The sequence below is a fragment of the Lissotriton helveticus genome, chromosome 5_1 (assembly GCF_964261635.1).
Source record: "Lissotriton helveticus chromosome 5_1, aLisHel1.1, whole genome shotgun sequence".
In the NCBI taxonomy this organism is placed as follows: Eukaryota; Metazoa; Chordata; class Amphibia; order Caudata; family Salamandridae; genus Lissotriton; species Lissotriton helveticus.
In genome coordinates this window covers 1,936,296,611-1,936,322,589 of record NC_136065.1, presented here as the reverse complement: position 1 = coordinate 1,936,322,589, position 25,979 = coordinate 1,936,296,611, and the positions used below count along the sequence as shown (strand labels likewise).

At 46.2% G+C, this 25,979-nt stretch overlaps 1 protein-coding gene across 1 annotated transcript in view; it reads right to left on the bottom strand.

Annotated features, from left to right (window-relative positions):
* The window catches only part of SKAP1 (src kinase associated phosphoprotein 1), a 1,469,988-nt gene that overhangs the window by 993,566 nt on the left and 450,443 nt on the right, over positions 1 to 25,979 (bottom strand). Inside the window, exon 4 of the mRNA XM_078645553.1 lies at positions 6,393 to 6,512. Within this exon, the coding sequence (XP_078501679.1) occupies positions 6,393 to 6,512 (120 nt within the window). The remainder of the gene's footprint in view (positions 1 to 6,392; positions 6,513 to 25,979) is intronic.

The window sequence follows — 25,979 nt, the reverse complement described above, 5'->3', positions numbered from 1 at the left end:
ACATGACTCCACAGAACAGGGCACTGTGCTTCACCCCTGGGTCCTCCATACGTTTAGACATGGTTGAAAAACATATAAACATTAGTCTGTACATTTCACACAAATATAACAGTAAAACACAAGCTGTTCATAATATCAAAACAGATTTAAATGTATTATTAAAAAAATAGTAGATGTAATCAATAATAAAATACCCTGCATTTATTTTGAAATGCACCTTACTCACTCAAGTGCTAAAAAAATGCTTGCCCGCTTGCCATCTCGGATGCAGCCCGCCGCTGGAACGGGAATCTACCCACTGCGGTCCCGTTTTAAGGTAAAGCCTCAACCCTTCCGGCTTGGTTGTAGACCTAAAAACTAATCCCTCTCGCGGCAAATGCCTAACATCTATGCCCGCGCCCCTCTAACCTCAATGCGCTACTTTTCTGTTCCCACAGCCAAGGAGCACTTGATGTCCCCGGGCGTGTGGAACGATCCCACAGCGTAATCCGGTACTATGCCAACAAGTACAGTTGAAAAGTAAGTCCCGTCCTGCTTGACCGCTCACCCCTTGGCAGTTTTTCATAAACTAGCACCTTGATGCCTAGTGTTAATTTATTTCAGAACAAATCGGGAGCTGTGCCATGGCCCCGCCTAAGACGGTACAGATGCCGACCGTCTTCTGATGTAGGTACTACCACATCCCCAGAGTCACTAATTTTTTAAAACGCACAATCACTGATAGTTACTAAATTAAGTTTTTACCTTGCCCCCTAGGCTCTCCCCCTTTCCTGATGAAGACCCCAACATGAGGCTGAAAACAACCCTTTAGCGTAACCGGGGGTCGAAACGTAGAACTACGCTTTTCTTACCTCACACCATAGGACTCAAACAAGAGATTGTGTCTCGCCTTCTATGTGTGATGAACATTGGGAACCTTTGCTTACTGATTTGAGAGTAAAGGCTTTTCAACTGCAAAATGATGCCATAAAAATGTCACTACACCTTTACCGTGTCCCCCTCACTTCACTCACCCCTCCCCTTCTCACCGAGAGCACTTTTTTGAATTTATGAATGTAATGAGTTTACAATTACATGTTTGCTATGTCCTTAAAATGAACTATTGGCTGCAATTTGATTGAAACTTTGCTTGAATAAATGCCAATGAATCTTGAAATAAATTGTCTAAGTGTATGGAGAATATACTTTAAAGTAAACGATAATGAAGTCGTTGATTGTGTGACCAACCAAATAACTGGCTTTCTATAAGCCTTTTGAAACTCTTCAACTCGGACCAACCCTATTTTTGTACTGCTTCACGGACCCAGGTCCTGAGTTCTTAAGGGCCTACCCCTTTTTGTACTCACACGCTTGCCATCTTTGTCACACAGTTCAAATAGGCAATAAAGTGCATACAAGCATTGCTATTATAAAAATTGGTAAGACTTTATCAATGCACTGATAATGATATTGATCTATACAACTCAGATGAACACTCACCGGGTACTTTTTTTTTCTCTCACAGAAACGATGCAAGAATTGCATAGAACATAGAATTTTTCGCCAGAGAACACCATGATTGTCTTGACCACTATGTCAAGACAGAACACATTTATTGGTAGAATACGCCATGTATGAATCGGGCACCACATCTCAGAACATGCTGATCAGAACCCCACCAGTCAGTCAAAATACCTTTATTCGGTTTCATACAAAGACCATAAAAGTTCATAAAATCATCATAACAAACTATTATTTCAGTAATCAATATACAAAGCAGCACAATAAGCAGTTTATACACGTCAATTCATTATATAAAATGCGGGAGAGATACACCTTAAAACAATCTTCTGATAAAATTACAATCTGTGTTACAAGGCACTAATCACAATTACGGCGTGCGGCCTCCTCCATAAAAATACATCAGTTCTTAGTTTTCTATGTTTAGAGAATTACAGTAATCAGGTTCAGTAGCAATGGCTAATACCGGTTCCTAATCGCCATGGCTACTTTAATATAGTTGGAAACCCTAGTACATATATCGTAAGTGGTCAGTGAAGATCAATAATAAAACCCTGCAATATAAGAATACTGCCTAATCTCTTTTAAAATCAGAACTAAAAATCTTCCTCTTGGTTCTTTGTAGAGGAAAATTTCTCTCCCTTGAGCGTTACAGTACATACCTGCCCAAATACAGCAACTGATTGTCTAGAACACCCAAATAGTCAGTCAAGTTCCATCAACCCTGAAAGAGCATCAAACAGCTAAGGGTGAACGAATGAGGGAGGCTGTACCGGAAGATGTAAATTTGAATCCATCGGGCTGAGGCAGTTTTCTAACTATAGCTTCATAATATGGGGGGTGAAAAAAAAAACAAAGGGTGAATCTCTACTGAATCACAAGGCAAATCTCTTAAATTCGTTAGGGCAAAATGAGCACACCATGCATTATTAAAGTTAAGCACGACACAGTCCCCTAACCCGTGTTTAATTGTGTAACCTGGCCAGCTCACTCGCCTAGCCATTATAATTTTTCAGACCAATTTAACTTCAGCGAGATTTTCTTATGGGACCAGTGAGCCAATTTGTTAATAAGGCTTCGGAAAGTTTCTTGCTGGCAGGAGCCAGATCGGGCACTCCTTTCAAAATCATAATATATGGTGTACATTCCGGGGGTAAGTTTAGGATGTCTTGAGCACTCCTCCCGTTTTTTAAATCCTGTACTGAACCAGTTGCGTTTAAAATCCTTTGTGAGGATGTACCCCTAGCTTTCATGGTCAGTCTTGGCTGATTTGTGGCCCCCTGATCCGGGTTTTCAGTATTCCTGCGGGGGATCCCAGCCAGAGTTGAATCCTGTGTTGTAAAGGCCAAATAATGAATACTGGCATCGTGAAGAAGGGCCTCTGTACTAGGGACATGGCCATTTGCAGATGATGGTACACTCAAAGAGGTCGGGCCATTCGACAGGACACTAGGGATTACCTCATGATGTTTAAAGTTTAAGTTTCTTGGACAGGAAACATAATTAGGTTGTTTGTTAGTTGCCATCTTAGTACCTAAACCCAACACCACTTGAGCAAGATGATCCTCAATGCAGGCTAGTCTTGGTAGGATGGGTGTCAGGGCCTCATGTACAATTCTACTAAATGTATCAACAATATTATCTAGTTCATTTGTTGCACTGCTTTTCCCTCCACCTGACTGAGTCCTTGAAGTATTTCAGACTAGGTGAGTTTGCTTGGCTCTCTTGACCCTCGTGAGTGTCCTTCTATTTTACTGTCACCCAGCCAGATCTTTTCGTTTTCGTTTCCCTCCGGGAGCAGTTGGCGGTACAGGAGCTTTCGTCTCTGGACAAGTTGTTAGATCAGCCCCTTCAATTAGCGTTTGTGTAACATCCTGACTTGAAACAATTACAGTTGGAGATAAAGGAGGGGGTGGTCTCTGGACCGTAACAAGTTCCGGAGTGGTTACTTGAGAAACAATTGGGACTGCAATATCCGGGCAGGGGGCTAGTGAGAGTCTTTGCTCTGCAATTTCTATTTCCTTAGTTAAGACCCTACTGCCTTTTGAAGATATCCGTCCAAAGTTGTGTCCACTGTCTTAGATGTAAGGGTGGCTTTTCGTTTTCACATGATGCAAAATACCTTAACAGTACAGATGAAAATAATGCAAAAGTATTTTACCTTCTCACAGTATTGTAGAGCAGGGTCCTAATACATTTAAAAAAAAAACAATAAAATAATAAAACTAAATTCAAGAGAATAGGACCAGCCCAGCTTTTTCCTGCTGCTGAAGGGCCCACCAACATTTTAAGTATTTATCAGCATGAACTGACAATCCTTTAACAATATCCCACATAACAATCTGTACAACAGAACCCGAGGCACCAAGGGTATATCGTGCACGGTCCCGGAAGTGGTAGGACCCACCCCCAGTATTCCAAGAGTCTTTTGGCTTCCTAAAGAAAAGAAAAGGGAGTGAAAACATGGCAAAATGGAGGTCTTACTGTAGACAGGGCCAGTCTTAAGTTGGGAACAGCTAGGTCTCAATCTGCTTTCTCAGTTTAAAATGATCATCTTAAGTTCAAGGTGTCAGGAAGGACACTCTTAAGATCACCTCCATGTACCTGTAAAGATCTGCTGTCAACCTTTTCCTCAGAGGTAGCGGGTTCTGGATTAGATTTAAGCGAAGTCAGAAATGGGCTGATCAAGATACTTTTTAGAGTGTTCCTCAAAACTGTACATCTGCTCTTGAAAACCTGGACAATCACATGAAGAGTGTTCTAATGAAGTAGTAGTCTTCAAAGATAGGATGCAATTCGATTACATTTATTCATGCCACCAAAGAGCACTCTGGCGTTAGGGGTCTGACTACTTAGATGGTGCAGACCAAATGGCCAAGATAAACACCATTGCGATAAGCGTTCTTCATGCCAGACACTTTTCATCGTGACCAGCCATAATTATGCCTTCCACAGCACCACAGCCATTCATGTAAAAAAAATGTATATTCAGCTAGAGGAAAAGGGTTGGTGTCAACTAAACAACTCATGAATACACTGTTGCAATGTTAATCTGGTTTGCATTTGTGTGCATATTCAAGATAACGAGGAGCTGGAAGTCACCAACGTACATAAAACAGTTAACCCCACAAAAATGGAGCAAGAATACCGGGCTGAAAACTGCAAAAAAAACTCAAAGGAGTGACAAGAGTGGGCCATGGGGACTCTACACTTGATATATTTAGTGTACAATTCTTAGAGTTCATAAGCATCATGACAAACAGGGTCTGATCCATGATAATGCTGTAGCTTGGATTAACCTCTGCCATGCTTCGGACGCCCCCTGGCCATCCGACGTCACAGTGGGCGTGTGCGTCGGACAGTCGTGGGGCTGTCCGATCTGCGCACACGCGGAATTTGCCCACACCGCAGCGGAATGTGCGCCGCGGCAAAGCGGTTTATGTCTCCGATATGTACTGGAGAAGGTTCCATGATGTCCATTGTAGCTGCCAGGTTGAATAGACAATCTCAAACACTTCCACCGTCCACGTCCTATCACAGCCATTGAGTGCCATGAGCCATGAGAACACTTTTAGTGTTTACACCCTAAAATTGGAAGCCCATCTCATGAAGATCCAGATTGGTGTTTTCTTTGGTACATTACTGTCATTTAGTATTGATTAACTGTAAGAGCTGCAGTCATGCAGGCAAGAGCAATAAAAGACAGTCATGTTTTAGGGAACACTGTTGGAAGACATGCTGAAAAAGGGAGGTTTTTGTTTTTATAGTTCAACTGTGTGCCTGCAAGCTTTCCCTTGTCATCTGTGCTTCAGGATATTCCCGATGCCTTTCAAGATACCACTCGAGTCGTACAATCTCCCTATACACCCCTCTACTGAAGACATCCAGCTCCATCTCAAAGATGGTGCAACAGGAGTTGCCTCTATATTAGTCTGAAGTCTTTAGAAAGCTGGACAGGAAGGAGGATAGAGATGCAGGGCTACAAAACGACATATATGTACAGCCTTCTAGGCACATGCTGAAGTCAGCTTGCTGATCATCTTTAACCACCAGGCACACATGACACTATTGTAAAAAAGTAGAATCCTGGGTTCCTACCTTGACAAACGATCTTAGAATAAACACCCAGGAAAAGCCTGGCAACTAGCTCAATTTTGTTCCAAAGGAGAAAGCTCTATGCATTAGTGATTGACACACTGTGGCAAAATTAAATTAACCAATTTGCTGTATCTGCACTGCCCTCTCCAGAAGGGCTAGAGTTCCGCTCGTAAATACCTAGCTAAGCACAGCTTACAAGCATAGCTTCCACTGTTGCAGCACTGCTCTTACTGGTCTGGGCTAGAATAAGATTCCAGGTACATATCTCACTTGTAAATGGTTAAGAGGCACTGCGATGTCCCACTTCTGCAAGAGAACCATCGAGTACCTCTCTGGCCTCACACAAAACAAAGTTTAACGAATCTGCAAAAAAAAAAAAAAAATCTAAATACATGATCCGAGGAGGCAAGCTCTACTTCCACCAAGCACCAGAACTTTGGAACATAATCTCCATACATGGTAGAACATCTCAACCCAAGCCTTTTAGAAAAGTCCATTAAGTTTTCTATTGATCCAACCCCAGAATTCTTCTGCTAGGCACATAGTAAAGGAAAAGCCCCAGCTTTCAGACAAACGTAGATATCATTTACTTCAGTGTGAATGAAGCATGTTGGTTAAAATAATATGATCTCTTGTTGTTCTACATGTGCTACAGAGAAACCAAAGCGTCCACTGCTAGCATATCCAACTGCAACAATAGGAAACTTTCAGAAGTAAAACGAAAGGACACTGGAAATTTTGCAATCGCTTTCCGGCTACCAGGCAAATGACCAGGACAAGAAGGCTGGACTCACCATCATCCTGGAAATCAGAAGTGAAGGACACGTCGTCAGATACCATGGAAACGGCATTATGAAGGCTGTGGCTGTCGTCAGAGCCATTTTGTATCAAGTACGCATCAGCTGCCTCTGCACCTGTATTAAATGGGGAGAAACAAGAGTGGAAGTGTGAAGATATGGTGGTCCACACAATTGTAGGCAAACAAGTAAATTCATATACATGAGATTGCGATATAATACGCAGACACTGTTCCAGGCTAGAAGCCACTGTAGTGTTGGGGTCGCGTTATGGAATGAACCATGAATGTGTGCTGCAGTCACCAGGAGCAGGACAACTCTAGCTAGGGCAGTCCTGGGATGCCCCACCAGCTGAATAACGTGAAACACACACACACAACTCAATCCACATGCATAAGACACTCCTACATCACTCATGCAGACAGAGGTTAAGGAATAGAGACAGTACATAACAGAAAGCATGCACGTGAATTCAATCATTTAGCAGAAGAGAGGCTCTGCAGTGTATGCAAACCAGCAACTTCATTTTGCCCTTCTGTTTCTCCTATTGCCCCACAAGCTTGGGGTGTAAAAGGAGAGATATTACGGTAAGCACTAGAGGTAAGAGGAAGATATCTTTGCGATAACTCAAATTTGATGAGGACAAAGATGCAGGGCATGAAGAGAGTCTAGACTGAGGGCCCTCATCCAGGTGGCCACCATACTTGAGCAGATGACCCTTTTCTGGATGGCCACCACAGAAGTGCATAGGACCCTCGCCCATGCGACCACCACAGGAGCACAGAGGGTTCTCGACAAAGTAGGCATCAAACGAGCACTAACAATCCCCTTCCAGGTGGCCTGCTCAGAGAGCCTTTATCCAGGTGAGCATCAAAGGAGCACATACGGCCCTCATCCACGTGACCACCACAGAAGCATTGAGGACCCATATCCAGCTGGACACTAGAGGAGCAAAGAGAGATCTGGCCCACCAATGTGCTCCTCCCCAGGCTAAGACAAACGACCACTGCTGGTCCAAACTAGACAATGAACTCTTGATGGCCATATCAGCAAAAACAAACCTGACCTGGGGCATCACATCTCTGGGGCAAATTCTAAATTCCTTAACTGGATTAGCAATTCCCTTGACCAAGTCCTCCCGGTAAAGAGCCATAAGAGCTCACAACAAATGAAAAATAATCCCTGTGGTGCTCCTCTCACCTGTTAACAATCAGGAAACAGTGCAAAAAACTAGAAAGGAAATGGAGAAAACATCACGACAAAGTGAGTACGCGGAAATACTGGGAAGCAATTAGGATCTATCACTCCGAGGTCAGAACTTCTTAAGCAACCTACTACGCTACCAAAATCGAGAACTCCTCAAATTCACCGAGGAAATCTTTCAAATTTTGTGAAATCAATTGTAGAGGGGAAAAATGACTGTCCATCCCTAGAACTCTCAGTCGCCTGCTACAATGAACTAACCTCCTTCTCCCAAAATATCTTAGACATCTATTCGTCATTCCCCAACAATATAAAAGAGACCAAACCCTTTGCAGGCACTCCACCTTCAAATTGCCAAGATCCTGGGCTCCTGGTTTTCCCCTGATCACCCATAACTAACTCCTGGTTCTACTCTGCCTGGTAAAGTCGGGCTCTTCTCCGGATCTGGCCCTTCTTTATATCCTAGCACAAGATCCTGAGACCATTCTCCCAAGTCCCATTAGAACTGTTGAACTCGTCACTTGCCTCCGGCACAGTCCCCCAACAATGGAAGCATGCAGTGGTAAAACCTCTGCTGAAGAAGCCAAATTTAGACCCTTATGCCAAGGAAATTACAGGCCTATCTACCTGCTGCCAGGTGTATCTAAACGTTTGGCGAAACATATTGCCAACACCTCTTCATCTTCCTGGAATTCAACAATTTCCTCCATTATACCCAGACGGCACTGCTAGCCGTAACTGAAGAACTCGGGCAACTTCATGATTAGGGGGGCTCAGCAGCCATCATCCTCTAGGACCAGAGCGCAGCCTTTGACATGGTAGACCATACAACATCAAAAGGCTCACTGAGGAAGGGATCGATGACAATGCACTAAAATAGCTTGCGTCCTTCCTCGAGGGCAGAACCTTCCAGATAAAGGACCCACCATGTCTCTCGGACATTCTATCCCTGAAATGTGGAGTACCACAGGGTTCTACATTAAGCAGAAGGCCCTACATTAAGCTGAACCCTTTTGAACCATTATGCGCCCCCTGGCAGAGTTAGGCCAGTCTTTTGGCCTGGCCATTAATATTGTATGCAGACAATACACAATTAGTTGTACCTATAGCTCCAGCACAAGGCCTTAACTGCAACCAACTTTTCCCCTGCCTTAAGGAGGTCGTCAAATGGATGGTCAACTGTTCCTTTAAGCTAAACGGGGACAAGACGGATTGTTAGGTAATAATAAAGCAAAGAGGAAATTACTCCCCTGGCCAATATGTCTCAGGCCACACTGAGCCCAAACAACCAAATAAAAAGTCTGGGTATTTATTTAGATAACGCGCTCACAATGGAAGTACCGGCCAAAACACTAAAAGTGAAGTGTTTTGGAATCCTCAGACTTATAAGGAAAGTATTATGACTTTTGCCCCCCTTGTCATAAACACTCATCGTTCAGGTCTTGATTATCTCCCGGATGGACTACAGGAACTGCCTATATCAAGGATCCCCAAACTATGTTAAGAAAAGGCTACAGACATCCAAAACGCAGTCACTCATCTCCTCTTGAAAATCCCAAGTCACCTGTCCACCAGGAGGGCCTTGGCTGACCTTCACTGGCTACCTATAGAACAACCGGTACAGTTCAATTCCCTGGGCATCACACACAAGGCCTTTCACAGGTAGGGACCTCAAATTCTTCACGCTCTTATCGAACCGTACAACCCTGGCAGGCCATTGAGATCCTCCACCTCCTTTCTTGCAACGACACCCAAGATCCGTTAATCCACATGGGATGGTTGTTGCTTCAAACTCCTAGCATCCAGAACTCCCTGCCATTCCAACTGCATCAGATGGAATCCAAGTCCTCCTTCAGGAAAGCTCTTAAGACGTGGCTATTCGTTCAATAACTGTCTTTCACTCAGCTCTCAGTTAGGTTGGTCTATAGAGTAACCAGTGGACCTGTGGGCACTATAGAGTAACATGTGCACGTGGAAACTATAGAGTAACCAGTGCACGTGTGGACACTATAGAGTTACCAGTGCACATGTGGAGGCAAAAGAGTAACCAGTGAACGTGGGGACACTCTAGGATCTGCTGGTTTGAATCAGCACTGGGAAGCATCCAGGTAGCTATGTGTTTTAGAAATCGATTAGACTACATTAGAAGCACAAAGGACCCACCACAAAAGCCCAACATGCCCTACCGCCAGTGGTCACCACAGGAGCACAGAAGTCCTTCGTCCAGGTAAACACTACATGAGCATAGTGAGCTCTTGTAAGTCTTCACCCAGGTGGCCTCTAGAATGGACCTTTATCCATGTGGCCACCACAGGAGCACAGAAGACCTACATGCAGGAGGCCCCCAGTGGAGTACACAGGGTATTCGTCTGTGTGTCGACGAAAGGAACAAAGAGGACCCTCTCTTAGGTAGCCACCACCGGTTGGGTAATCGCATCTAGCGGCAACCTCGCTGATCCACCTCCCATCTCCTGCGATGACAGGCGGCAAGGGAGCGTGCAACTCCCAACAAATTCACATGTGTTATGAATATATACCATCTACCTCACATCTGTTGTACTGTAACTGTTAATATATATGTTAACCCTTTACCTCTCCTATGTTAAGCGCTCTGATACCCACGGGTCTTGTTCGCGCTATACAAAACTCTATAATAAATAAATAAATAAATAAATTAAACTTGATAAATTTGCCTGGCCTAAGCACAATGGATCCACGCGGCCTCTATTAATGAGGACCTAAAGTTACACAATATTATGGCAGCCTTACATAGAGTGCAGGTCTCACTTGAGACACAAATTGACACAGTGACTACAGAGGTATCCCTCATCAGGGCAGATCTCAAGAACATGTACGCAAGAGTCACTGAGGTGGGAGAGAAGACGGTGAATCTGCGGACTGACAGCGACATACTCAAACGTCAGGTCCGTGAACTGTATGACACCAGCAAGATGGTAGAGGTCAAGCTGGTAGATTATGAAGGGAGGTCCAGGGACAATAACGTGAGAATTAGTGGGGTTCCTGAGTGGGCTGAAAGGCCAGCAGTGGATCTATTCATAGAGGATCTTGTTCTGAAATACCCCAACCCCGTGACCTCCCAAAATACTTCTCTGTGGAGCGGGCCCACTGAGTGCCATTTAGATGACCCAAGCCAGGGGAGCCGCCAAGCACAATTCTGGCCTGAATCTTCAACTTCTGTGATCAAGACGTAATACTTCAATCGGCCCAAAGTGTGCCCCTAGTGCATTATGAAAATAATATAGTCACCTTCTCCACAACAAGAGACTTTGACCCCCAATGGGGGAGATCCAACCAATGAGGCCCGGCCCCAACAACAAATGCCTGAGCACCACCTGAGTAATCCAGTTGGAACTTGGCATCACTGGCAAACCTTCATGAGACATTACACAGATTGAGATAGCGGGCAGAGGATTGGGTGCCCAGAATTGATGGACTGATTGGAATAATCGTTTAAATGAAACAGCATTCCATGAAGGGGGCTACTTTGGTTCCAGTGGCAGTCCGGACACTCTACGTACCATTGGTACTGAGCATGTTTTGATGGTCTGTCATGGGATGACAGGTAGATGGAAGGGAAGCTGGGACACCCTCTTCAGAATTAGCATTGGGGAGGGATGACAGGCACTCTGCAGAGTTGGAGAGGTGGGTAGTTCTGAGCCCGCAGTGCAGGGAGGCAGGAAGGGGGATAGGTGTTACAGTAGTGGGTGGGGATAGTTCCCTAGTTCACATAATTAATACTGCTAGAGATAGGTTGAAATGGCAGTTATGTTTCTTAGCCAACGCACTCCGTGGGGATAAGCAATAGTCACAGTCATGCACAAAGTTACATGTCCTCACGAACCATCAAACAGACGGCGCCTCCACGATCACTCATCGAACACATATGACACCTGGAGAGGTGGGAACATAAAGCTTAACGTGGTTGGGACATGATGGACACAACCAATAACCCCCAGCAGCTGCTTTCGTGGAACATTAATGGTTTGGGAGACAACTTGAAAAGGGGTTGGTGCTACAATACATTGAACACCTACCAGAAGTGGCCCTCTTGCAGGAAACAAATTTGGTGGGCAACTCCTGCAAAGCTCTAGACAGATGGGGCTACAAACTAGTGGCACATTCTGGTTCTAGTTCTAGTTTTATCTCTGGCTCGAAGGGGGCAGGCATTCTTTTAAGGGAGCAATTTCCCTTTATGTTGAACGGACAAGGCGGATGAACATGGTAGATTTGCAGCACTTACTGGCAGGTGGGAGGGAAAAACAGTAAATATTATCTCAGTGTACATACCACCAGCCGTGCATAACATAGCCTCGACTGACCTGAATAAAGTCCTACTGCACCTGCCGGAGGGAGACCTCCTAACAGTAGGAGACTTTAACATGACATTATGTGATGTTCAAGAGCGACAACCTCCCAAGGAATCCTTCGCACAGCCACTCCAAATTGGCAGATTTTTTAAGGGCTCTCAGACTAGTGGATGTCTGGCGCACCCAAAACCCGCAGACACACACTACACATTTTATTCAGGGGCTCATAATATTCACTCACGAATCGACTTCATTGTCACCCTGGCAGATCAAGAGCCCAACTTCAGAGAGGTGCGCCACTTCGTGCGGGGAATCTCAGACCACTCCCCGTTGTGGGCCTGCTATGCCGCAGAGATGCAGAGCACTCGTTGAACATATCACAGCATTTATTTATTTATTTTGTTTCTTGTATAGCGCAGGAATTCGACCCCCGACGGGGTATCTCCGCGCTTGCGTTCTTACCACAAGCTGGTTGCATCCATGGTGCTTGAAGGATCCGCAGATATGGACTGGTACAAGCTACAAAGGAAAGGCTGGGATGAGGTGTGGCGCTGCGGCCAGGGCGACTGACACCGGATGCTGGGGCTCACGGTTCAATCCCCGGCACCGGTGGCAGGTCAGCCCAGCACCATGTGACTCTGGGCAATAGCTCGCTTAATCTTCCCGAAGGCCCCCAGCGCCGGGATGTCTCCGGGGAGCTGGGCGCTTTACAAATACTGGATTTATTTATTTACATTTTACTTCAAAGAAAAAGAGAATTCAGAGGAGTTGACACTGGTCTTGTGGGAGGCCTAAAAAGCGGTGATAAAAGGTCACCTATGGTAGGTCATAAAAGAGACAAGAGGCCAGTGATGGAAACACTTGAAGAAACCCTATTAGACTTGGAAGCCAAATTGATGAGCGACCACACAGACTCATCACAGATACTAACGCTCAAAAGACAGGAATACAGAGACCTGGCATTGGAAGCAGCTAGAGCCAAGCAGTGGGCGTCGCAATATAGAATCTATGAAATTGGAGACAAGGCAGGGAAACTGTTGGCCTGGCTCAAGAGGTGGAAGCGCTTGGACAGGTGGGTCTGTGCGCTCTCCGCAGAGACGGGAGAGACCCTGTGTGCGACCCACAGAATATTGCTGAGGCGTTTGCGAAGCATTATGCCCACCTATACACTCCTTTGTCTACAGCCACTGCTGAAGGCTCGAAAGCCCTTTTGGTGTTGCTCCCACTCTCGTGCTATCCTCAGACGACTCTATATTTATGGAGAGTGATCTAACGGTCGAAGAAATAGTCTCAGCCATTTGTAGTATTCAATCGGGAAAGGCGATGGGGCCAAATGGCCCCCGACAGAATTATATACATCAACGGCCCTCCAAGTGGTTCCCCACCTATTCAAAATGTACTCCGAGAGTAGGAGGGCAGGTGAACTATCAGAGGACCAACGACAGGGCCTCCATAGTAGTTATCCATAAACCGGGTAAACCAGCAGATCATTGGGCTTCATACTGACAAATTTCTCTGTCTAATGCAGAGAGCAAATTACTAGCCAAACTACTCGCTTCCAGACTGCTCCAAAATGTCACCCACTTGGTACACCTGGACCAATCCGGTTTTATGCCTGGGAGAAACACAGCCTTAACATGTGCCGGCTTAATGGAGTGATGGGCAGGAAAGATGGCATAGGAGAAGACGTAGTAGTGCTGGCCTTTGACACAGGCAAGGGGCCATATGTGTTTGCAGTCCTAGAACGAATGGAGTTTGGGCCAAAATTATTTGTGCGGATTTGGTCCTGTAATTGGGACCCTTGGCACAAGTGGTGGAGAACGGGAGTGTCTTCTGCGCCTTTCCTCTCCGGAGGGGTATGCAACTGGGCTGCCCCTTGTCTTCGCTCCTCTTTGCCCTAGCTTTAGAGCCTCTGACACATGGGTCAGAGGTGACCTGCTCATATGGGGTATCCGTTGGTCAGAGGGATGGGAGGACCGCATATCCCTATACCAGGGCTCGTTAAATCCACTCGCCCACTCGCATTTGTGAGGTAGAATTAATGAGGACAAGCTATTTTTAGGTCCTACAAGCCCTTTCTGGCAAGTAGGAAGACAAACTAACTTTTGTCCTCTGTCTTTGAAAACGGAGCAAATTTTTATTACTCACAAAGGGAATGAGCAATAAAGATGCCTTTAAATCGTGTTATCTTGTCACTTTTGCTCCATTTTCAGAGACGGAGGTAAAGTAGGTTGCAGTTAGGTCGAGGAGATTTTCCAAGGTACTAGACATGCAGGACTAGTACAGTTTTTCTGATTTTTCGAGCCCTGTATACAGTGACGATATTTTATTTTATGTTGCCACACCACGTCGGTTCATAGCTAGGATTTTGAGTATATTCACAAATGTTGGTAAATATTCGAGCTACTCCATAAATTGGTCCAAATCCACAATTTTCATACTACAGGGCCCACCCCCGGTTTTGCCAGCGGAATGTGATGCAGCGGTGGCGGCGGAGGGCTTCTTCTCTCTTGGAATGTTGTAACGGCAGACCCAGAACTGTTCTACTCCCAAAATCTACAGGCCCCCTTGACATGCCTCCGAAGTGATGACCAACATTGGAGGTCACTATCACTATCCTAAATAGGGCGCGCAGCACTATTCAAAATGTTGTCGCTACCCAGACTCCTCTATGCTTTACAAAACACTCCATTTGAGATTCAACAATCCTACTTCCAAGCTATTGATGTTGAAGTGTGAGATCTGCTCTGGGATGGTATATACCCTTGGTTAGCTATGCAGAAGGTTGTAGGGGGTGGTATGATGGGGAAACAGCTTTACCAAACATCCACATATGCTACTGGGCAGCCCAACTGGCAATCATTAATCAATTGGTACACCGATCGCACGAGGAGCCAGCCTATAAGATGGATATGTTCCTACCGTCATTATATACTAACCCCAGAGGTAATACACTCACAGGTCCCACAACACAAATGGTCAAATCTGGCATAAAGTACACAAATGGTTGGGGTGGCATGAAAAAATATTTTAAAACATGCCACTTTGGGAGAGTGGTAAACTGGGCCGGTTGTATAACAGCACAGGAACTGACAAGTGGGATCTTATAGGAATCTGTCAAATCTGGCATAAAGTACACAAACGGTTGGGGTGGCATGAAAAAATATTTCAAAACATGCAACTTTGGGAGAGTGGTAAACTGGGCCGGTTGTATAACAGCACAGGAACTGACAAGTGGGATCTTATAGGAATCTCGAAAGTGGGAGATCTATGGACAAGGGGGCAGGATTGTTCCCTTTGCTAACCTGCAGTCATACACTCTCGCCACGACCGAAACATTCAGATACCTACAGGTGAGACATGCTCTTATGGCAGCCAAACCGCTGGGTAGTACTCGCCCCGAAGCCTCCCTGTTAGAGGATAGACTCCGCACAGATTACATGGAGCGAAGGGCAATCTCTCTGACTTATCTAAAATAATACACAACTCCTCCGACCCCCTTTGTGAACACTAGTATAGAGACACGGGGAGCTGGAAGCCGAGGACTTGGCAGGAAGCCCTTGTGTCCCCCAAAGAAGTGTCTATCTCCTCAAAACTACGGCTAATCCAACTCAGAATTCTACATAGATCCTATCTCCCGAGAGTTATGTTGGTCAAAATGGGCAGAGAGGCTACTGGGATAGGTCAACGACTATGTGGGCATAAAGGCACATTCTATCACCTATTATGGGAATGTCCGAAGATTAGATCAAATAGGGAGGCTGTGGTGATAATAATGACACAAGTGTGTGGTGTGGACTTACAGCCTAAGCCAAAATGGTTATGTCCTCAACATATGAGATGCAACCGATCTGAGTCCCAAAGACCAATTATGGGTAACATTAGGAATGATGATTACGAAGCACAAAATAGCTAGATATTGGGGGTCGCAAGCTGCACCATCTCCTGAGCAGTGGGAAAAAGATATGGATTGGTGCATGATTGCCGAAAGGGTAGTCTATCAAGGTTGGGGTAGCCCTATGAAATGAGCACAGATCTGGAGTAAATGGAACACTCACAGGTGTGGTGTCTGCACGGGCCTCTCTATGCCCCCAAACCTCACCGCCGTTGGAGTAAAATTATTGATGATTTGGATGGTGAAATTGTGGGGACGTACTAATCTTATGGCTGAAGTCGATACACTGTATTGTGTCCCAAACTGTGGAAATGCAGGACTGCTATGTTAAAATGACTACATTCGATTTGATTGTAAATTCCTTATAATAAAAAGATATTTTAAAAACAAATACCCCCAAACATCACAACAATGCAATGAGACCATTTCTGATTTCTTTGGGTTAGGGGTCGTAAGACCCCCAAGCCGTATTTATTATTTTTTCCACACAATAAAAACATTTTCCATAACATTTTTACACAGTAACCACATTATTTACATCTTGTTTACAAGTGAGACCTAGCCTTAACAGAGACTCTAGTACATGGGAATCACCTAAGCATAACTAGTCTGTTCCCGTTCAACCAACAAAATATTCCATAACCGTTCCAAGTGACATTAAGACTGGCTCTGTGCCCCTTCTTTTACCCTGCCTCTGGTCCAAAAGATGGGGGCCCTCCTAATGATAAGGCCTCACCTTCCCTCTCCCATTCATACTGGGAGGTCTACCACCTCAGAAGTTCCTTGCAGGGGGCCCGGCTGCCCTCAGGATACCTACTGCAGGGACCCCCTACACCCAGGTTACTCATCCCCCAAAGGCCAGTGCTAGGTTGTGTGCAAATACACCTGTGCAAGTAGTTTATAGGTAAGGACCATGTGCCAGCGACCACCCAGAACCCCCACACTCCTATCACTTCCTTTCAACTTGGTGGCAGGTCCCCTTAGAGGATCCAGGGACACAGATGTTAGATTTGGTATAAAAAAGGATGCCGTAAAGGGCCCGAAGTGTCCTGTGCAATCTTGACCTCACACGCCGAGGTTAAATATGACTATTCAAGAAAATGCAATACATTGATTATTAAGAAAAAGAACAGAACAAGGGGGGCTAAACATGATATTAGCTACAATACCTACATCATGATAAATAACTAGAAAAGAAAATACATTATCACTTAATCCCTCATCGCCCAAACCCCAGCAAGCACCCCCTTGGGCACCCTGCTCTGGGGATGGTGGGTGGGGAAAACACTCCAGCCTGTGCGGCTCCCGGCAGGCGGTCCCCTGCAGGCAAGGCTGGGGGGGGGCACTAGCCACGGGCAGGGTGTGGTTGTTGCTGGGGTGGGGTGTCCTGGAGCATAGCAACCGTGTCCTCTCTGGCCGCAAGCAGAAAACAAGAGACCAACTTGCGACCGTTTAAATAGGGTTGTGATCCTAGCCACGCAGCCCCAGAAGCACTTAACTGCTTCTGTGGCAACCCCCGCCCTGGCCCAATCGCTGCAGACTTAGCTCTGGGAAGGCCGAATCAACCACGCCCTGGTCCAGAGGGCAACAGCTGCATGGTCAAGCCAGACAATTAAAAAAGATTAAGAAACTGGAAACCGAAAAACAAATTAAAACATGAGAACGCAATTTTTTGTGTTAATACCAATACAAAGAAAATATCCAACTAATACAGATGGTGAACTTGTTGGTGGTTGTAAACATTAACAGACATGTTAAAAATGTAATATGATAGTTTTCAAACCATATTTACATCCAATAACATTTATATACTAAATATGTCACACAAAAGGAACACAGCTCACAGAGGAACTGAAATCATTTTGCTCTAATATTTTACTTTGCAGTCCACCACAGAAGGCTAACATACTTCATTTGATGGTAAGCACTTAACACAGAACCGTTTAGTTTTGATGTCAGTAGAGAGTATGGGATTAGGACTGCAAGGTGGTGTGCACGATTCCCTACCTCCATTCAGTTATTGCCCTCAAGATACAGTGTTACATCACCGGTCAGAAGGGTAATACTGGCCCTTCAGGACAATCCGGCAGAGCCACAAAAGCTGATCAGAAAAGTCAACTTGTGGGCTGTTTTCATGGGAGGATTGCGGTTCTCTTAATGCCTGGGGGGATGATGAGTTTTAGTGTAGATTTCCATTATACTGTCACAAACAAAGCCTGCAGCAATCAAATATAAGCAGTGTCCCAAACCTTGTGAAACACTGGTACACTATATCTTTACAAGCTCAAAATTGCCCCGATTTCAAATGTGGGTCCTTATTAGGTCTCGGCTAGAAACGCGCGAAGCGCGTTCTCGCCAGAGAACTATAGCTGTCGGCTCAGCCGACGAGTAGAAAGTGGAGACAAGACCTGGCCACGCGCAGCACTTTGTCATAGGATAACGTTGCGCGCGTGAACTTCTGCTGTTTTCTGCATGGCAGAAAGAATCGGATCGCGGCGCGCGCCTCGTGAACAGGTCACGTGACAGTTTGGAATGCAGGGGGAGTCTGCAGAGGGGCGTGCGGCGCTGACTATTGGTAGCTACAGGTCTCAAAGCTCCTGATTTCATCTTCCTTTCCCTCTCCCATCTTCGTGCCCCTTTAACCCCGCCCCTCTGTGTCTCGTGCGTTCCTGGCCCTCACTCGTCAACCTGCCTTCTTCCCTTTCCCCCACCCCACGACCCATAAGCCCTCTGCTCTCTTCTCTTCCCCTCTTCTTACTCCCCAAACCCCTGTGTTCTCTCTCCTGTGCCCTTCCCTCCCTCAACGTCCCTTACCTCTCTGTTCGCCCCACCCCCTCACATGTGCATCTTGTCCTTGTTTTACTCGTTACTCGTGCGTTTGGCCGGCGGAGAGGAGGCGAGCGTCTTTTCCAAAGATGTCAAAAAGCACCACTCAGAAAATGGGGACGACTAACAGCGACTGGTCATTGCTGTTTCCAAAGTTTGGATTATCGATGATAACGTTAGGTTAGGTTACTAACATTTTCATAGCGCTTTCTATCATTGTTGTGGCGACTCGCGGCTTTCCTGGCGCTCTATCATGAGGAACGATCGTTTGATCATGTTTCTTGGTGCTTGGTTGTGTAATTAGTAGAAAATGTGATCGGTGCTTAGTATTTTAGTGGTTTGTGTAAGTTACTGTGAAAGTAAAGTTAGTTCTTTCTAGTTGTTTTTTGTGCACAAATTAAAAGCAGCAGAGGACAGGTCTGTTGCAATTAAACCCATTCTGCCACACCTGGGCACATGCAGGCAAAAGTGCCACTACTTATCAACCTACATATTTCTTCCCCTTCGAGGATTATTTTCTTTGAATCATTCTCGCCACACCTTTGCTTTTATCCTGTTGTCTTTTTAAAGATGAATGGCTGATATTAGCCCGAAGGGGCCTCGGCCTGTTCCAACAGAGCACTTTTCCTGCAGCCTCTGTTGGAGATGTGCATTTACATTTTGTGGCGTTTTGTCAGGTTTGGATTCAGGCGCATGTAATTAGGTGTTCCGCTAATTACTATCTTTTTCAGATTTTAAAAGCCGGCTAAGCTTGTTTCGTGAGATTTGGTAAGTACCGTGTTTGTCTGGTTGGTCCTGGGTTTGTGTTTAATGCGTTTGTACTTGTCTCGTTGACGTGTGTGCTCCTGCCCCGACGTGACGTCACTGTATTGATTCAGAAAAGGGGGTGGTGATGAACAGAGTGTCTGAATTAAGCAGACCACTCTTACCCAGTCCAAAGATCAGGGCTTGATCCATCACCGTTATTTAGCTCACTGCCCCATCCCAGCTCAGAACCTGGCTATATGCAAATTAGTCTGTCCCTGGCCCAGTGCATCATGGGAACAGGGCAGACCAAACTACCAAGCCAATTCTTCACCAGAAAGGAGACAAGCTACCGGGGACCGGTTTCTGGCATTTCAGCCTCGTCAGCCCGGCTTGCTTGAATCCTGATGGAGCAGTGAGCAAGGGACTCATGTCTGAGTATACCCTGCCACACCTATAGTGGCCAAAAACGATTCAGAAAAGGGGGTGGTGATGAACAGAGTGTCTGAATTAAGCAGACCACTCTTACCCAGTCCAAAGATCAGGGCTTGATCCATCACCGTTATTTAGCTCACTGCCCCATCCCAGCTCAGAACCTGGCTATATGCAAATTAGTCTGTCCCTGGCCCAGTGCATCATGGGAACAGGGCAGACCAAACTACCAAGCCAATTCTTCACCAGAAAGGAGACAAGCTACCGGGGAACGGTTTCTGGCATTTCAGCCTCGTCAGCCCGGCTTGCTTGAATCCTGATGGAGCAGTGAGCAAGGGACTCATGTCTGAGTATACCCTGCCACACCTATAGTGGCCAAAAACGATTCAGAAAAGGGGGTGGTGATGAACAGAGTGTCTGAATTAAGCAGACCACTCTTACCCAGTCCAAAGATCAGGGCTTGATCCATCACCGTTATTTAGCTCACTGCCCCATCCCAGCTCAGAACCTGGCTATATGCAAATTAGTCTGTCCCTGGCCCAGTGCATCATGGGAACAGGGCAGACCAAACTACCAAGCCAATTCTTCACCAGAAAGGAGACAAGCTACCGGGGACCGGTTTCTGGCATTTCAGCCTCGTCAGCCCGGCTTGCTTGAATCCTGATGGAGCAGTGAGCAAGGGACTCATGTCTGAGTATACCCTGCCACACCTATAGTGGCCAAAAATGATTCAGAAAAGGGGGTGGTGATGAACAGAGTGTCTGAATTAAGCAGACCACTCTTACCCAGTCCAAAGATCAGGGCTTGATCCATCACCGTTATTCAGATACTCTGTCCATCACCACCCCCCTTTTTTAATCGTTTTAGCCACCACAAGTGTGGAAGGGTATGCTCAGATGTGAGTCCCTTGCTCACTGCACCATCAGGATTCAAGCAAGCCGGGCTGAAGACGGCTGCTATGCCAGAAACCGGTCCCCGGAAGCTTGTTTCCTTTCCAGTAAAGAATTGGCTTGGTAGTTTGGTCTGCCCTGTTCCCATGATGCACTGGGCCAGGGCCAGACTAATTTGCATATAGCCAGGTTCTGAACTGGGATGGTGCAGTGAGCTAAAAAACGGTGATGGATCAAGCCCTGATCTTTTGACTGGGTAGGAGTGTTCTGCTTAATTCAGATACTCTGTCCATCACCACCCCCCTTTTTTAATCGTTTTAGCCACCACAAGTGTGGAAGGGTATTCTCAGATGTGAGTCCCTTGCTCACTGCACCATCAGGATTCAAGCAAGCCGGGCTGAAGACGGCTGCAATGCCAGAAACCGGTCCCCGGAAGCTTGTTTCCTTTCCAGTAAAGAATTGGCTTGGTAGTTTGGTCTGCCCTGTTCCCATGATGCACTGGGCCAGGGCCAGACTAATTTGCATATAGCCAGGTTCTGAACTGGGATGGTGCAGTGAGCTAAAAAACGGTGATGGATCAAGCCCTGATCTTTTGACTGGGTAGGAGTGTTCTGCTTAATTCAGATACTCTGTCCATCACCACCCCCCTTTTTTAATCGTTTTAGCCACCACAAGTGTGGAAGGGTATGCTCAGATGTGAGTCCCTTGCTCACTGCACCATCAGGATTCAAGCAAGCCGGGCTGAAGACGGCTGCAATGCCAGAAACCGGTCCCCGGAAGCTTGTTTCCTTTCCAGTAAAGAATTGGCTTGGTAGTTTGGTCTGCCCTGTTCCCATGATGCACTGGGCCAGGGCCAGACTAATTTGCATATAGCCAGGTTCTGAACTGGGATGGTGCAGTGAGCTAAAAAACGGTGATGGATCAAGCCCTGATCTTTTGACTGGGTAGGAGTGTTCTGCTTAATTCAGATACTCTGTCCATCACCACCCCCCTTTTTTAATCGTTTTAGCCACCACAAGTGTGGAAGGGTATGCTCAGATGTGAGTCCCTTGCTCACTGCACCATCAGGATTCAAGCAAGCCGGGCTGAAGACGGCTGCAATGCCAGAAACCGGTCCCCGGAAGCTTGTTTCCTTTCCAGTAAAGAATTGGCTTGGTAGTTTGGTCTGCCCTGTTCCCATGATGCACTGGGCCAGGGCCAGACTAATTTGCATATAGCCAGGTTCTGAACTGGGATGGTGCAGTGAGCTAAAAAACGGTGATGGATCAAGCCCTGATCTTTTGACTGGGTAGGAGTGTTCTGCTTAATTCAGATACTCTGTCCATCACCACCCCCCTTTTTTAATCGTTTTAGCCACCACAAGTGTGGAAGGGTATGCTCAGATGTGAGTCCCTTGCTCACTGTACCATCAGGATTCAAGCAAGCCGGGCTGAAGACGGCTGCAATGCCAGAAACCGGTCCCCGGAAGCTTGTTTCCTTTCCAGTAAAGAATTGGCTTGGTAGTTTGGTCTGCCCTGTTCCCATGATGCACTGGGCCAGGGCCAGACTAATTTGCATATAGCCAGGTTCTGAACTGGGATGGTGCAGTGAGCTAAAAAACGGTGATGGATCAAGCCCTGATCTTTTGACTGGGTAGGAGTGTTCTGCTTAATTCAGATACTCTGTCCATCACCACCCCCCTTTTTTAATCGTTTTAGCCACCACAAGTGTGGAAGGGTATGCTCAGATGTGAGTCCCTTGCTCACTGCACCATCAGGATTCAAGCAAGCCGGGCTGAAGACGGCTGCAATGCCAGAAACCGGTCCCCGGAAGCTTGTTTCCTTTCCAGTAAAGAATTGGCTTGGTAGTTTGGTCTGCCCTGTTCCCATGATGCACTGGGCCAGGGCCAGACTAATTTGCATATAGCCAGGTTCTGAACTGGGATGGTGCAGTGAGCTAAAAAACGGTGATGGATCAAGCCCTGATCTTTTGACTGGGTAGGAGTGTTCTGCTTAATTCAGATACTCTGTCCATCACCACCCCCCTTTTTTAATCGTTTTAGTCACTGTATTGATGGCAGTCCCAGTGTGATATCACTGTAGTGCAGGCATCTCCAGTCCCACTGTGAGGTCACCATCGTTGAAGGCAGTCCTCGTGCGATGTCACTGCTGTAATGGCGCCCCAGTGTGATGTCACTGCAGTAATGAAGCCCCGGTGTGATGTAACTGCTGTAAAAAGAAATGTATTTTATTTTATTTTATTTAATGCGATTTTATATAGTGCGAACTTTACCCGAAGGTGTCAGAGTGCCTTACATAAGAACCAGTTGCAAAACATAAGTATTTAGGATTACATGTGTTACATAAAAGATGTCGCTGCAGTGAGGGTAATGAATCTGTGTGAGGTGTCTGCGGTCATAATGTGAGGTCACGGCCATGTCCCAGTGTGATGTCACTGGAGTGACCGACGCTCCTAGTGTGATGTCCCTGCGCTGAGCCAGCTCTCAGTAAGTTACCCTTCAAAGTAGGTCCGATCCAGCTGTGGTTTCACTACATGGAGGGGAGCTCTCTGTACTGTCCCTACAGTAATGACTGATGCAATGTGACGTCACTGTACCGTACTGAAACTAGCTCCCAGGTATACCCCTTTGACTAAGTGTTAAAACATGACGAGGGTAGGAATTCTGCAGTTTTACTCATGATTACACACGGATGGCACCCCTTTAGTCGGGCACTAGCCAGCACACGTGGTACGACAATGTGAGATGGCAAAGTCCCGCCCCTTTACCCAGCTAGCGCCAATAACTGACTTCGGTGCAGGACGCAGAGCATGTGCATGCACTAAGGTCACCCCTCCTGTTTAAGGATCAGCCCTCGTCGTGATAGGAGACTAAAATGTCGTCTAAGAGATGAAGAGTCACAAGCAAGCCTTTATCTTCAGACTTTTGCAAACCACAACACGGTGGTGATGGGTGTACATCTAGCCCGGCCATTAGAGCTGGAGGCCTTCAGCTGTGATCCCTGAGGCCTTGACATCAGGCTTGAAATGATGTCGACTGGCAGGATGCATTCCTAGCAGTATTAAGCATAGGAATCTCCAATTTGGCAGAAGGGAGAGGCTTTTAATAAGGTAATTTACTTAACATTTACATTCTCTGTTGGTTTTCTGAGGGTAGCAGCTCAAAAATTTCACGTTTCTTTAACCCCAGAGATAGATTCAAACTATGAAAGTAGCACATTTGAGGCAACACCTTGGTGGGAACGCGTGTGTAAATATTTATGTAACTTAAAGCTGACTGCAGCTAATGGGGCTGAGTCCAAGGAGATAGCCCACGCACTGCACATCTGAGTCGGCACACTGCACATCTCAGGACCATCACACTCTGCACAGGTCACACGTTTGTTTCAGCAGGCGCATTAACCGAATGAGATATGTTGCTGACATTCAAAAGTATGTCCTGCAGGTCACACACGGTCTCGGCAGGGGGTGCATTATTTACTTTGTTGGTGCACAAACATGGGGAGAGGGGTTGGCCTAACGGCTAAGGCGCTCGACCTCGGACCTGGGATCTGGGTTCGAGTCTCGGTAACGACGCCAAAAACCCCCTGTGATTCTGGGCAAATCACTTAATCTCCCCGTGCCTAAAATGAAAGTGGGTCCTCATGTAACGTAACTGGTGCTATGTAAAGCGCTCTGATAACTGATTCGGTTCGGTTCTAGTTCGCGCTATATAAAACTCTGCAAAAAAACCAACATCTGTACAATACAGGAGTAAAGCTGCTGGGCTCTGTTGCAGGAATGCACATGTGCAGGTTTCAGGTCACACGTTTGTTACAGCAGGTGCATTAACCGAATGAGATATGTTGCGCCCCATCCCTCGTGTTGCACCTCTCAGCCTTGCTTGTGTGCGTTCCTCTCTGCCTCCGCCGTGTGACCTCTGTGCCTCCCTATGCCCTCCTGTGTGCTCCTGTACACCCCCCTGTCTCCGTCCCTCTGTGTGCACTAATCTGCCTCATCCCTCGTGTTGACCCTCTTAGGATCTCGTGTGCACTTTTCTCTGCCGCCAGCTGTCCGCACGCCTCCATTGTTTCATGTGTGCACGTCCCTGCTTCCTTGTGTGTGCACACCTCTATCCCTTCTCTCTTTGTGCATGCTACTGTCATAAGAACGGACGTGGTACAGGTAGGCTGTTTTTTATTTATTTATTCGTTTTCACTTTTATATAGCACAAACTTTACCCACAGGTATCAGAGCGCATTAAATCAGCATGCTTATAACAAGCAAGACTAGCACTCTATATTACTGCCAACTTATCTTAGCATAAGCAACAGCTAACCATTCACAAACAATGTTTATATACCAATTGCAAATTAAAAAAAATGAATGCAAAGCATTGTCATTTACAATGTCAGTAACTCAAACTTTAATGCTGCGAGACCTATTGCATTGCAAATGCTTGTTTATTTAGTTACCTGATTCACTAATGGGGGAGACTTTTATTTTGGTACCGGGCTTATTTTCTGTGACCGTCCGACCTTGCCAATTAGGTGATACCCCACCATAAACATTCCTGCTTTAAAATTTCACATGCTACAGAAGTAGACAACACCTGGCGTTAAGAGAAAGATGGTGAGTGTGTTTCTCTAGCCCTCAACCTTCTAGTCACTTAGCTGGTGCTGAAGGTACGTAGACCATGGTGGCCTATTGGAGATGCAAAGCGCTAGCACACAAACTGCCAACTCAAATTGGTAATTTGCTTGATTGCGAGTAAAGTGCCTTTTCACACACACTACGTTTCTCAATCTTAATAATTGCTGCTTCTAGCGTGGGTGACTTAAAAGAGACTATACCACTGTAAGAGTTTACCACTTGTGTCATCTGATTAGTCTATCAGATATTGCACCACAATTGGACTGATTTTACCTCTGTCGACTCAGATTTCCCAATTACACTCTTTCTGAGAAGTGTCAACCTTTAACCCCTTCGACGCTCATGACGAGCTGGGCTCGTCATGAGGTAGCCTCCTCGCACGCTCATGACGAGCCCAGCTCGTCATGAATAATGGGTTTTTGCATATTCCAGCACAGCAGGGGAAAATGCGCCGCAACGATGCGGTTAAGCCAGTCCACACGGTGCAATATATGAAGTTGCTTGAGCGTGCAACAAAGGAAACTTTAAACATGGAAATGGTGTGGCCTCTCCTGGGATTGAGAAAGATCCCATGCCTCGAGTACTCCATAGCAAGATCAACTCGCACCTCTGCACACGACGATCATGCTTGTGTACT